The sequence below is a fragment of the Balearica regulorum genome, chromosome 7, assembly GCF_011004875.1.
Source record: "Balearica regulorum gibbericeps isolate bBalReg1 chromosome 7, bBalReg1.pri, whole genome shotgun sequence".
In the NCBI taxonomy this organism is placed as follows: domain Eukaryota; kingdom Metazoa; phylum Chordata; class Aves; order Gruiformes; family Gruidae; genus Balearica; species Balearica regulorum.
In genome coordinates this window covers 35,616,304-35,631,403 of record NC_046190.1, presented here as the reverse complement: position 1 = coordinate 35,631,403, position 15,100 = coordinate 35,616,304, and the positions used below count along the sequence as shown (strand labels likewise).

The window sequence follows — 15,100 nt, the reverse complement described above, 5'->3', positions numbered from 1 at the left end:
TGAGTTTTAACTATTTTTTTTCCCTGGACGTTGTGATATAGCCTGAAGGAATTTATGTCTTCATTTTGCAGGTCAAGCCTTAAAGGTATCAGCAGAGGCATTTACCAGCGATCCCTGCTATCTGCCTAAGAGGCAGGCTGTTGTCCAAGCAGCACGATCTCTGCTTACAGCTGTCACAAGGCTTCTAATTCTGGCAGACATGGTTGATGTGGCATACTTGCTGGAACATTTAACAGTGGTGAGTAGAATTTGACTTAACTCAGACTCCCTTTAGCCAGAGAAGTGTCTGCTGATGGTTCTTTCTGCATTGAAAATTCTTTTGGTACTTGGGAATTGCAGATCTCATGCACGTAACACCTTGGCAATCAGTAATAGTGTAGATTCTACATGACATTTGTAGAACATACCAAAAAAAAAGAAGTCCTTCTCCTTCAGACTCAACATATTTGATCTGGGGAAGCAAGATGGCTATCCGTACAATTATATTTTAACTTCCTCTTATTTTTCACTTGAATTGTTCTACTTGCATGGCTTTTTATGCATGAAACCTTGCGTGTTTGTGGTAGTAGTGGGGAATAATTAATTTGTAGAGGATCTTAAAGGTGGAATTTTATGTAGGTATTCGTGGAGGGAAGGAACTGAGTAGATAAGGGTCCATCTCTTTATTCAAGTCAGTTTGTGAGAGAGATCAGCTAAAAGAGAGGGAGATGGGTGAGAGAGGCCTCCGGCAGCTCCCCAGCTCCAGCTACATATTCACACATTGCAGACAGAAGAATAGAAAGTCCTAATGTTTATAGAATCACAGACTGGTTTGGGTTTGAAGACACCTTAAAGCCCACCTAGTTCCAACCCCCCTGCCATGGGCAGGGACACCCTCCACTAGACCAGGTTGCCCAAAGCCCCATCCAACCTGGCCTCTTGAACACTTTCCAGGGATGGGGCATCCACAACTTCTCTGGGCAACCTGTTGCCAGTGCATCACCGCCCTCACGGGGAAGAATTTCTTCTTCAGATCTCATCTAAATCTCCCCTCCTTCAGCTTAAAGCTCTTGCCCATTTGTGCTGTCACTCCATGCCCTTGGTAAACAGTCCTCTCCAGCTTTCTTGTAGGCCCCTTTAAGTACGGAAGGCTGCTGTAAGGTCTTCCCCGGAGCCTTCTCTTCTCTCCAGGCTCGACCAATCCCAACTCTCTCAGCTGTCTTCACAGGAGAGGTGCTACAGCCTTCTGATCATCTTCAGGACTCGCTCCAACCAGCTCCATGTTTGTCTTGTACTGGGGACCCCAGAGCTGGACGCTCGACGTGGGGTCTCATGAGAGTAGAGTAGCGGGGGAGAATCACCTCCCTCAACCTACTGGGCACGTTTCATGTTGCAAGCTTTAAAAAATTGTGCAGTAGAAAATATTCTCCAGAAGCCACTTAATTTTTTTTCTCTCAAGGGACTAATGTGTTTCAGAAGCACATATCATAATAGTGCTATGTTTTGGGTCATCTTTTTTTTCCACCTGACTCTCATTATACAGAAGGGATGGTTTAATTCTTCTGTTCCCATATCATAACTAACACGTATGGTTGTATCACTTATTGCTGAATTAGGCAAAATATCCACACTTGTATTGTTCGACATCAAAATACTGTGTATATAAACTCGAATTCCTTTAATGTCAGCCACAGTGTCCCACGTGAGCAGGCCTCCTTCCTTCTTTGAACAGCATGATTTTAATCTTGCCACATCACATGTCTGACCACAAAATGTGTTTACTGATGTTTTCTTCCATAGGTGCTTACTCCATTCAATCTGGGGTGTGTCTCTGCTGGGAAAGAACAAGGAATTGTTCTATTTTTGTTAACTTTTTTCCATAACATCTTTAGTAATGTGTGACAGACTGGTAAAAGTTCAAAGTTCTAATGACTACTTAATGTTTCAGGGCAGAGGTGAATAATCAGTGTCACCTCTAATAATACCTCGTGCCACAAGAGGACCCAATGACTTAGAGGAGCATTTTGAAAGAAGTTCAGTTTAGTGAGGACAGGGGAATGGAAATTTAGCTTCCCAATCAGAGTAGGAACAGTATTTCCTCATAAAACCAATGTTGTGTGGGTTTCAATGCTGTGTTTGAAATACCCAACATTGACAACTATTGGAGATGCAGTACAGGCTAAATGACACTGACTTGGCAGAAGCTTTTATGTTGTTATATATGTATGAAATTTGTCACCTGTAAGAGGAGTGCCTATGTCTTTTGTTTCTGTTTGTGGAAAATTTTCTTAAATTATGATATTTTTCATTGATATCCTATTACATGTATACATATATATTTTCATAATCCTACATACGCCCTTCTAAAATGTTTTCAGTATGTTTTACATGAGACAACTAAAATTGGGTAGTTTCCTAGAGTTTCAGTATATCTAAACAACTGTATAATTAAACTTAAGATTTCCATTTGAAAATGAAAAGAAACAATAAATGAAAATCAGAAATGAATGCAAAGAATCATTCAGGAAAAACTCCAACACTGCAGAGTTAATTTAATTGCAGTGAATTGAAGATAGTTTCTTCTTCCATACTTTTGTTCTGTTAACAGGAGTGAGAACTCTTCAGTTTACTCTTAGAATAAATTAGTGTGGCATAACACTCTCCAAAGTGCCTACTTAAAAAGACTCACCCTAGTCCTTATAGGAGGGTAGTACATTTTCCATATTTATTTAGTCTCTGCCCTGGCTGCTGAACTTGCCAACAGTGGTATTGGCTGTAGCGATGTCTTTTTATGTTGACATCTAATTAGGGAATTGACTTAGAGTAATTTCAACATATGCTACTGAACAACCTTCAAATTATAACAACTTTTGGTCATGACTGAGCCAGATTTAAATACAATTAAATATTTTAATGAGTCTCAACTTCGCACTTTTCAAAGTCCTTAATGTTAATCTTTAAAACTCCCTTAGGAATTCAGTTTTTCTTCAATGTGGACTTGCTCCAACAAAAAGACATGGTATTCACAGTGGCTGCAGTGTAGAACAACTCCAGACCTTGTCTTTGCTGTATCAGCTTTAATATTCTTGATGTTTGCAAGTTCATATAACTTGAAAATCAACTCTCTTTAAAAGTAATTAGCAGTTTTTCTTTGAACTTGTTTTAAAATTTTAATACTTCTACCATTTTATCCTCTTCTTCACAAAGACATGAATGTTACAGCTGCTATTAAATCGTTTTAAGAGATGAGAAATTTCATTGTCCTTTATTTACGTAACTCTGAGGTCCATAATGTTATAGAATAAAATGAAGAAATTTAAAGGACCGAGCCAAAATTAATTAAAAAAAAAAAATTAATAGTAGAATAAATGAAATTTACATTCTAACCTAGGAAGGGTTTTTTTTTATTTGTATAAACTGGAAGTGGTCTAGCATCATCAAAGAACTCTGTAGAGTATTAATCAGATCATTCATATGGAAGTATTTAATGGGGAATTATCTATGATCTCATATTTTTCAAGACAATTTATCAAGAGTGCTGAAAGTTTTTAGTCTTTCTCACTCAGTAAAGCTGGTTAATTCAACACTGACATTCAAAACGCTTGAAACCATACTTCTACTGACAGAATGCAAGTCTGGATCATTAAACTCTAATTTCCTCTGTAATCTGTGAATAAAATAGAAAGGAACCATGACAATAGTGACTAGCTGTCATATAAAGTGTCGTCTAGTGTTACTGTCACATCTGCCATTCTAAGTTATCTAGGAAAAAAGATGAACCTCAGCTACCTCCTTCCAGTTTAATGTAGTCTACAAGAGTATTGTTTTCTGTACAATTTACTTAGGCTTTGGACTATTTTTGACTTCTATGTAATAAAATCTTTATATAAAACAGAGCATAATGCTGAAGATACTGAATATTTTTGTCACAAAAATATTGAAATACAACTTTTAAACTAAACATAGCAGGTCAGTCTATTTGAAAGAATTTGATCAACCTGGCAGGAATTTCACTCCAGATGTCCAAAAACAAACCTTTGTGAACATGAGATTAGCTTTTGTGAAATTTCACTAATAAAGTGGAGAGAATTTTGTTGGGTTTATGGATTCTATATAATCTTCACCCAGCAAAGTGTGTATCAAATAATACATATTAGAAGCCAGTACAAATTCTCAGTGACTGATCATATTCTGGCACGGTACACTTCTGGCCGTTTGTGGAATTTACAGTCTTGAAAGAGTATGATGGTGCGGTGCAAACAGCAAGCTTATTCTAGGGTTGACTGAGCAAATAAAGTACATCACTGATAAGAAACATTTTGCTTATTTAAACAACTTTTTTTTTTTTTTAACAGAGAAGAGTTTAAATAAATAGCTGTCCATATCTGAGTTTCCATACTTGATTTAGAGTTTGAAGTCTCTAATCATAAAACTGAGTTGTGAAAAAATGTAGTCAGACAAAAAGGATGATCTCATGTATTGCATTCTTTGATTCAGAGCTGTATAACCAGCCTCATTCATTATGGTTAGTAATGCTCGATATTATTTAATTAAGTGAATTAACAGACTAATGGAATTGCTTGAATTTATTGATCAGAGGAGGACAGCAAGAAGGTAACAAGTTCTGAGAATTTCATTCAATGTGCATTGGCAGTCTGTCTTTCTCTAATCTATTTCAGATCATGCTGAGCCAACATGTTTTATCTGCCTTTTTTCCCTTCTTGTCGTGCTTGTAGATTTACTGTTTAAGTCTTCATATTTTTCATGAACGCCTCAGACAGTGTGATCTTTATAAAATGCTTGCTTAGAGTTATTTAAAACTCTTGCCAGGAAAAAAAAGAGAGTGGCTACAGGATAAGAAGCAACTTGTGAACTTGGGCCCTGTGGGCATATTGCTGTCTGTTCCTCCCTTCCTGCAGAGTATTCATCAGCATTAAAAAATGTTTTGAGCAGGAGAAAAACAGTATGGTTGCATAAAAGAAGAGAGGTAAGTCATCTCAGGGCTTATCTACTCTTCAGGTTGGATATTTGGTTCGACTCGTGTACTGTGCTTAAGCTAGAATTTTACTTGCTCCCCACATTACCTTCTGACTGTTCTGGTATTGTGGCATCACGCAGTAAAACATTAAAAATTTGAAAAAGGGCAAAAAAGGATGTAGGCTACCCTGGGGTACAGGGCCAGGTTGCGAAACTGAAAATGATCAGAATCTTCCCGCCTTCTGAGTAGGCACAGGTCACTCCCGTGGCCAGGAGAAATCCCTGAAAAGAAGAGGGGGTTAAGAAGATAACAGGAATCTTTGGGAGAGGATTTGGCTTCTCCTTTGGTTCATACTCATATTTATTTTCTCATCAACCAGCAGAGATGGATTCGTGCTACCAGTCTGAGGCCAGTATATGCCATGTGGGATGCAGTTGTTTGTAATCAGGGTTACAGTGTTTATCATTGCACTCTGCAAATTCTCTGGCAGACTGTGATGTGCAATAAATGACAGAGGAAAAGCAGCTCCTAAAGAATTATTTTTAACAGCTGGGCTTTTCACAGTGAACATCCTTTTGAGTGCAACAGGAACCTGGATCCACTTTTGTTCTTGGTATAGTGGCCTCTGGCTGTTGCTTTGTAACTCCCTAATGACTTGTGGCTGTTACAACCCCCAGGGCTTCCCTTGAAAACAGCCATATTCTTAATGACTCTTTTCTAACAAACTGTTGCTAAGGAACAGTCTGCAGTGTCTGCACTTCTGTTTATTTAATATCTGGTTTTGGTCTTAGCATGGGAAATCACTGAAAAAAAAGAACATTATCCTTTTCTTGCCAGTCAGAAACATGGCTTTGAAGGGACCCTAATTGGCCAGCTTCAGGTTCCAGAATTTCTTTGAAGTGAGCAAGCCTGAAGGTTGCCAAACCTTGTTTTGCTAGAGCACAAGAAAACCAAATGGAATATAGTGGTTGTATTTCCAAGAGAAAAACACAATTGCTGAGTTAAAAACACACTCAAATGAAAAGAGTTGAAAAAGAAATCCAATCCTTACTTCTTAGCAGTGTAGAGCTTCTCCTCAGTCTTATTTCTAGTTCAATACCTCTCAGCAGATTTATGTCTGCGATAGACTCTTCAGCGTCGTCTTTGTGTGTATTGAAAACTTTTCTTTGCTGTCACATCTAAGACTTAGGTGTGGGTCAGCTCCCTCAGGAAATTTCCTAGTTTTTGCTTCTGCTACAGGCACCCTGTCTGCTGTCTTTCACTGTTTCCTGTCCTACCCAGTATCCTAGAAGGCTCTCCATAAGCAAGCACACTTGGTAGCTTTGAGAGAAGATAATTTCCATTTCTTCCAGAGCGTCTGCACGATTTAGAGTACAGTAGGAGCAGACCCTCACCCTGGTAGCAGAGCAGATAAATACGCAGCCTTTCTTCTATTGCTCAGCCACTGCCTTTTTAATAGAGTTATGGGTCATAATAGCAAAGGAAAATCATGCCCATCTACATGCCTGGGGGGGGGGGGGGGGGAGGGGGGGCGGGGGGGAGAGAGAGAGAGAAAAATTACCAGGAGGGAATAGGTTGCCCTCTTAAAACTCCTGCCTGCGAGGGAGCGAGTTTTGACATCACTTGAAAACTGCACACATAGGGGTGGGCAGACAGACCTGGGAAGGGAGGATATAAACTTTTTGAATTTTGAATTAAGAAAAAGAGTTAAGGAAAAGATTCCTAAAGCTGGGAAAAACTGTCTTAGACAACAGTGCATCTGAGGTATTGAGAGAGAATATAAGCAGCAACCTGTCAGTTACACAAACCAGGAGAAAATAGTAATGAAAGCAAGTTTATCTGGACTCAGTTGGTCCTAAGCTTTATACAAACTGATTGCACAATTCAGGTATAAGAGGAGGGGGAGCAAAAGAAGTAGGACTTGTTTTGAATGGATAAGGCTTTAAGAAAGATGGAATTTTTCTGGTTTGGTTTCACATACAAAGCATGAAAGATATTTATACACTAATTTTTTATCAAAATAAATATTGTAGAGTTGTGCAATAACTTCCAAATGAAGTAAGTTGTAAGCATAAAGCTTGGGGAGATCTGTGATACAAAGGTTTGTAGGTTAACATGGTTAACATAGGTTAACATGGAATGCATAAAGTTGCCAGAAGTACAACAAATCTGTTTGACAAATCTGTAGTATGTCCAGTGATGAAGTTTGAAAATTATTTTGTGAAAGTTGGAAGGTGGAATATTAGAAAAGACAACGCCTATTTTAAAGTATCATTTGGTCTATATAAATACCGGCATGCTCCAATCAGTGACAAGGACTCCTTTGCAGTAGCCTCTCTTTAAATCTATCAGGAAAAAAAGAGCATTGCTAAATTGTTTCCTTCTGAGTAGTTATTACTGTGTTTTGCTTCTACAGCCATGCTTACTTAACACTGAAGTCCAGTGCTTATAAGAAAATAATATGGAAGTGATGGTCTGAAATTTCCTTCTATGAATGCTAATCTTGGAAGGCAAATTCTAGGTTGATAAAATAACCTTGGAAAATCAGTTTCTCTTGGCAGATTATTTATTGGTTGTATAGTAATGAAGTCAGTGTAATGTAGAGTGGCTTGTCTGATCAACAATTATTTGTCTGCCAAGAATGTGCAGATCATTGTGATCTAGAGAAATTTATTTTATAGCTTGCTCTTGCTTTGGGAGGCTGAAATGAGGAAATGCATGCAAAACAAACTATCATCTGCTTTATCATCAAAATGTATGTCTTCAGACCTTCTTAGAATAAGATCAAAATCATCTGATGTTTTCTGAATGGAGAAAGCTATGTGACCTACTCTCCATAAACCTCTCCAAAGAGGCATGTTGCCCATTCCATTACAGCAAAATACCGTGAGAGTAACTATTTTCTCATAAATATGTGTGCTCAGTAATGGGAATTTAAGAGAGGTTTTGAATGGGTTTTCTTAAACCATATTTCCTGGTGATTTAAAATAGTACATTTCATAAAATTTAGTCTTTTAAAAAAGCAGTATGTTATTAAAACAGGAAGGTTTTTTAATGAACGACTTCCTTATGTCAGAATGGAAATAAAATTTGTTTCTCACCCTTAATTCAACTGAAATTCATATGGAAATAAAGAGAACTATTTCACAAATGATTAAAATAGTTCAGTGCTATTTTGCTGCCCTGCACAGTGGAAGATGATAATATTGATATTCTGAAAGACAAATACTCTTTTGCTTCTGCAGCTCTAGACAAACCAGAAAAGAGCCATTTATCCTTATTCTTGAGTAACGACTGGCTTTTTGCAGCAGTGGCCCTAAGTCTGAACCACGTATGTAGAGGGAGACCAAGTAAAGGATGTGCAGCAGGCCATTTGATTATGCCACCCTTATAACTTAGCTAGACTCCCAGTTAAGTGACATGAAAGCTATGTGGTTTGTCAGATAGCGTCATTCACAGACTGAAGAAGCAGTATCTGCTGCCTCCCATGCCTCTTTCAGTTTATATGGAGATTGTAAGGTTAATACCAGGAATAAGACTATGTACTCCATATTTAATGATGTGTCTTCCCACATCTCTGAATTGTAAGCAATAAAGTACTTTGCACTGCATGTTTATATTCTCATATTTTTGTGGCCTGGCCTCTTCTTTAGCTGACAAGCCTTTAATTTTCATGGCCCATATTGAGGTTCCCAGGCTTGTCAAAGGAATCCCATTAAACTTGGAGAGAAGGTTGTCCTCCTGAGGTATTCTTGTGGCTCTTCAAGAATGTGGCCAAGACCCAAATTAGGTATTGACTTGAACCAAAACCTCAAACAAGCTCAAACTTGTCTAGTGCAGAAGCTATTTCCTTGGGATTCCATAAAGGATGCGATGAAGTGCAGCTGCAAAGTTATGGTATCGAAGTGTTATAATTAGACTTTAAAAATCAGACAGCAACTGCCTTTAGTATCATTACTTTTCTCACAAATACTCATATTGTGAACCATTTTGATTGCAACAGCTAAACATGGTAGCAACAGTGACCAGTGACCTTAACCTTTTACAGAAAGATGCAGAGCTAAGCTACAACATGAAGAGACTTTTAAGTATTAAATTGGATAAATTAATTTGAATGAAGATCAAACATATTAAATTTTAACTTAAATAATATCAAAATTTTAGTATGACTTCCTGTTGAAACATAATGCAACCACTCTGTTTATACCTCAGCCTTGCCTCTTTGAACTTATTGCTTCATTTCCATTATATATGACAGAAGAGCAGAAGTTCCAAGGTTCCTGAAAATAGGTAGGTGGATAGCGGAGAAAAAAACGAAAAAGGCTACATCAGGAACTTATAAAGACACCAGAGGATTCTCAGTCCTTATAAACAGCTTTACTGCAGGAGAGACTTCAGTCAGAGCTCACGCTTCTTTGACATTACAATGAATAAGCTGTGAGACTACAGGAAATTTTAGTCCCGATGCTTACAGGACTAAAATTACTTACTAACTAGATAGAACCCTCCATCATCATTGTCTGAGATGAGGTTGCAGGTCTTTACCATACTACTCAGGGGCATCGTACTTATGAGGAGGCCATATTAATAACACTCTTCTGGTCCATCCACATTCTGGATCTTCATCACTTTCAAATTGTGATGGTATTTGTTGCTTCAAGATACCTAAAATGGGACTGTGAGAGTTGCTCCACTTAGACATCCACTGTGTGTTGGTTTCCAGTCGGATAAGCACGCAACCTTCATTCAGCAATGTCTTGACAGCGCATGTTCAGGACATAGTGTCTGGTCTGTTATCCACCTTGTGTGTTTCTGCGCCAGGGTGCTTGGCTCTAGTGTTACAGTTGTTGATTTTGTTTTTGGCTTTTTTTTATTGTGAGTGGAATGTTGTAATGTTCACAAAGGTAATGTAATGTTCTTGTGTTTTGAAAAGTCATGAAGTTGTCTATGCACTATCTGTGCTAGGAAGTTTTCTATGGTAATGTGACAAACAGAAGCAGCTCTTTAGAACTGTTGAAATACTGTTATTTCTTCTCTACTTGTAGTCCAGCTTTTCTCAGAGGAAAAATCATTCCAAATAGCTACTCAGTAGTGCTACAGAGAGCAAAAGTAGTAAAGGAATGCTACTTCTCAGCTTCCAGGAACGATGTTCAAAGTACTTTGAAAAAGTGTCAGACAAAAAAGAGCTTCTGTGGATCTCTTATGATTATTTACATTTGGTAATCAGTGAGAGAGAGAAAAAAATAAGTTCTGGAGTACTAGTATTTCTTTTTACCTTTAGACAGTAAAAAGTGGTGGTGAGAGAGGTTTTTTGCCATTCACCCAAAAATAGTGGTTCATGCATATAGCAGAATGACAAAGATCAAGATGTGGTTTTAAGTTTAAAACATGTTCTCATAATCCTTCTATGTCCAAGGCAGATTTTTCTGATTTCCTGTTAATGGCAGTGAAAAGTGCATATGTATGTTTTCTTAAAATTGCTTGTTTGTTTTTTTATTTACTTTACAGTTAAATTTTAAAAAAGTGTTTTTTCCCTTGCCCCTAAAGATGGACTTCTAAGTGGATATCCTGGCCATTAACCATCTATTTTATTGAATTATATCATGCTGTGGAGCAGTCTACATCCACCATCAGCACTAGCTGTCAATTCTGTTTTCTGCTTTTTAAAGAGGGACTGAAGATGAGGGGATGTATTTTCTCTTCTACTCCTATGGCTCATTTTTCCAATTCAATGACTAGTTTTAGCAAAGGTATAGAGAATATGGGCTGTAGTTACTACTGAAGTGCTTGGTTTTCCAGAACTGACTGGAAAGTCATCCATTTATTTTGGTCTTTTGCCTCCTTCCCAGGACATTAGTACCGCATGCAAGCTTACAGTAGGTACTTCATCTACAGGGCCTGTAGATGTAGTAAGCTAAGTCAATATTTTGGATGGATTTAGAAGATGTAGTTCTTCCTGATTATATCAGTGTAAATAAATGTTTATAGACTTGCTTCTGGTGATAATCACTGTGATAAGAAAATATTTCTAAACTACTTACAGCTTTACAGCTGTCACATGCTTGTGAGGTGAAGAAGAATATTTACAGATGGGAAACAGAGAAATTCAGAGGAGAATGTTCATGATTTCCTGAAGGTAGCAAGGAAGCTGTAGCTCCCTTGTAGCCTTTCTGTTACAGTTCCCTACAACTGGGTTGGCATTGCTTATCTCTCTGAAAAATACCAGTACTATTTTTAATAACAGTGTAAGCATGAAAAGTTTTAAATTTAAAAGTAAAATCTGTAATGAAGTATAATTAACATTGTCACAGCTTTCATACAGAATGCGAGCACATTGCTCAAAGTGAGTATCCAGTCTTGCAAATTACTCTTAAGTAAATTAACTTGATAAGGAGTACCCTCTTTTATGTATAAGGTCTACTGTTGATAGAATGAGGAATTCATGGCCTTTATAAAATTGCATATGCTTTTATTAGTTGAAAAAAATATTAAAACTATATGAATATATTCCATCCTGTAACATGACACAGAAAAACAGCTAACCTTTGGAGATGGTGTTGATTGCTAGTGTTTTGTCTTCTGCAAGTCTGACCTATGAAGTTAGAGGATTTAATTTAATTAAAAAGGGCATATGTACTATGCTTTGTATTCCGGGATTGATTTCGAAATGAAATTGTGGGTATGTCTAGAAGGTGGTATATTCAAGAGGTGACACAGCTCCATAACATTAGTATTTAGTAGAATAAAATCCTAATACAGCAAAAAATACAGCAACCATGTGAATGATGGTATTTGTTTTTTTTACCATCACAGTTTCAAAGGACATTCGAATCTTTAAGAAATGTATCCAGTAAATCTGATCTACAGAAAACCTACCAGAAGTTTCAAAAAGATCTGGAAAATCTTGATTATTTGGCATACAAACGTCAGCAAGGTAAGAACTGAAAGCTTGGCAGGAAGACATAGAATACTGGGTATAAACATGATGGGTGGTAAAACTGACGGGTTTGAGAGAGTTATTTTTCAATGAGTAGGGTCTTATGTTTTGTGTAATGTCACAAGGTAAGCCAGTAGGAGGGGTGACAGTTCTATTTAATGCACATGATGTTGGACTACTAGGTTTTTGATTTCTCAGTAGAGAAGACGACAGGTAAAGCAAGTAAGTGAGACTTAGCAGACTACTGAACTTTGCATTAACACATAACATTTTTTAAAATAAAAGTATAAAAGTACTGTTTGGATTTTTTTACTTGAAAAATGAACTAAATCCACATAAGTTAATGGGATCAAATATTGACTGTGCATACAAACCACCAGTTTTTTCTTCATTAGAAGTGAATTTAAAAGTCTAGATTGCATAAAACTCAAGTGTACGTGGTCTTTGACTCATGCTTGCAAGATCAAGGTTAAATCAAATTGTTAACATGTATTTAACATTGGACATACTTTCTGTCACTTACACATGGCTTCTGTGAAAATATCAACTCTCGCAATAGGTCTTCACTGCTTTTTTTGGTGTTCTTGGTAGAATAAGACTTTGCCTCTTTCAGAGCATACTAATGAAATGCTCTAACATTTCTGCATGGGGGTTGTTTTAGTTTATATTTTTCTGAATTCTGTCGCTTGGTGTCAGTGTTGTCAAACACTTCATTTGCTTGGGGACAGATCACTTACAGTTGTTTATATCAGGTAATTGATTAGATAGTTAAAAATTAGGAAAGGACTCAGGGACAGATGGTATCTGAACACATGAATATTTGATTTTTGAGATAGGGAGGTCAGGGAGCAACTGGCTTAGGTGAATTTCAATGTGGTGGGAGCTGTTATTCTGGTAGCACTATATAGCATAGTTCTTTGTGCCCTCTGATGTGGGGCTGCCAGCAACCAAAAGACGATGTTTTAACTGGCAACGAATGTGGGTTTATGTTATCTGATCTTGTAATTATGATGAACATAATAAATGTCACATCCGCAAGGGCTTGAAGAGCATTTCTGAGCCAGGGAAGTGTAAATTCTATAATTGCTTTTCAGGCCATCGTTACCCATTTACTGGGAGTAGCTTTCTCTGGTCTGAATTCTCACTCTGGACTTTGAAAAATTCGTTATTATTTCAAGTGATACATGTCTGTTTCTCTGGCAGACTCTGAATGTGCTTCAATAACATACTTCATTTCACCTTGAACAAGGCATCTTTTCTCCTGTTTTCAGATCTTCACTACCCTTCCCATCTCAATGCTTTCAAGACTGAGAGGGGATCTTATCAATGCTTATAAATATCTAAAGGGTGGGTGTTGAGGATGGGCCCAGACTCTTTTCATTGGTGCCTAGCGACAGGACAAGGGGCAATGGGCACAAACTGGAACACAGGAAGTTTCATCTCAACATGAGGAAAAACTTCTTTATTTTGAGGGTGACAGAGCACTGGAACAGGTTGCCCAGAAAGGTTGTGGAGTCTCCTTCTCTGGAGATATTCATAAACCTGCCTGGACGTGGTCCCCCACATGATTCTGTGATTTGGAGAATCTCAACATCCTTGTTTAATATCAGGCATGCATATATCTCCCCATGCTGTTTCTGGTCTATATTTTACTGTGTTGGCAGAAGCTTTTGCATTTGGAGGTACTAAAGGTGTATTACATAGAAAATCACTTCCTGCTTTCAATCACAGAACAGAAGATAGACTGTTCTATCTTCTGTTCTGTGACTGAATCTTTCTAAAATGTTATACAATGCCATTAAGAAAATAAACTAGGCAAAGGCTGAAATTATTTCCAAAAAAGACCCCAAACAACCCAAAAGCAAAAACAAATGAGGGAGGCTAGAGATGTTCTCTGTGTCTTACTTAATTTGCATGGTATACATGATCAGTAGTTTGATGGTTTTCTTGAGTAGTATTTTATGTGGTTTTGATACAAACATTTTCATCTCAATAGAACCTTCTTGGAGAATCTGCAGTGAGGGATTTGAAAAGCTGCTCTATCTATTATTATAGAGGATGCTTTGAATTCTGTTCTACTTTGGAAAGAAAGTGATCTCTCTGTGAAAAGATTAAGATTTGGTTTGATTACTGTGCAAAAATCACAGACCTGTATTGGGACTGAAGCTGTATTGAGTTTGTGATGTTTGTGTCTGAGTTTGCGGAGTGCGTGCATTTAATTGATAATGACTTACATGCTCTCTTATTAGATTGAGAATATATTCATAGCCCCACTGGTAAAATGTTGGGTCACTACCATCTGTTTGGAGACAGTTATATACAATATGAATATGAATCCATTCCTGGTAAAGTAAGTGTTTTATGTAGTCAAAGTAATGAATATTGCTTTTGAACGAAATATGGTTATCTTCTTCTGTCCTTATTTTTTAGACTTGAGACATAAAGTGCAATATAGCAATGTAATTCTTCAGTGTTGGAAGTTTACAGGACAGATGGGGAATTAAAACTGTGCTTTTTAAAGGATGTTTAAAATGACCCACATTAACTCTGATTTATAAATATAGAGCAAACTTCTATGAGTGGTAGAAGTATACAAGAGGCAAACATGTTTGGGATGATGGTTTATATTAAGTCATTTTAACTGGCAGTTTCAGAATGGTGTAGAAGATCTTGTGTTTTCAGATAACCAGCAGATTGCCAACAGAAATGTCTCTTTAAAATGATCAGTGAGGTCAACAATTCAGTTCTGGCTTTCTTTATACAAAACCACTGAAGTTGTTAGCATATGTCAATCAAACTTCTCAGAGCTTTCAGATTCTAATTTTGCAAATAGGCTGAGTGTATGTATGAGCTGGCATAGAACTGATCAGGGTGGCAAATTCTTTGGAGGAAGATGGGAAGTCCTTGGAGTTGGAGACTTTAATGTTGCAAGGCTGAACTGTGTGGATGACATCTAGTATTGTGGTCAAGAAGCCTGAACAATGCTCTCTGCCATTCTTGTGTCCCAACACAATATGAAGTATTCAATTGCATCTGTATTGCAGGTCTACTTACTGTTGCTGTCTATGATGAACTCTGACCGTATTTAAGTCTGCTCCCAAGTGTATTGCTGCATGTCAGAGCTTTCCTTCTTACTATTGTTTAGTGGAGTACATATCTCAATCTTGTCATACTTTTCCAAGAGAGATGGCTTATTAGCCAAGTTA

At 37.5% G+C, this 15,100-nt stretch overlaps 1 protein-coding gene across 7 annotated transcripts in view; it reads left to right on the top strand.

Moving 5' to 3' along the window:
• Positions 1-15,100, top strand: part of CTNNA3 (catenin alpha 3) — a 512,461-nt gene that overhangs the window by 27,324 nt on the left and 470,037 nt on the right. For 4 of the 7 annotated variants that reach the window (XM_075758850.1, XM_075758852.1, XM_075758851.1 and 1 more), the window contains 2 exons: positions 72-238; positions 11,771-11,889. In XM_075758850.1, coding sequence (XP_075614965.1) covers positions 72-238; positions 11,771-11,889 — 286 coding nt within the window. Of the gene's footprint in view, positions 1-71; positions 239-11,770; positions 11,892-14,141; positions 14,245-15,100 lie in introns of those variants that run through there. The other 3 variants (XM_075758855.1, XM_075758853.1, XM_075758854.1) reach the window with 2 other exon arrangements.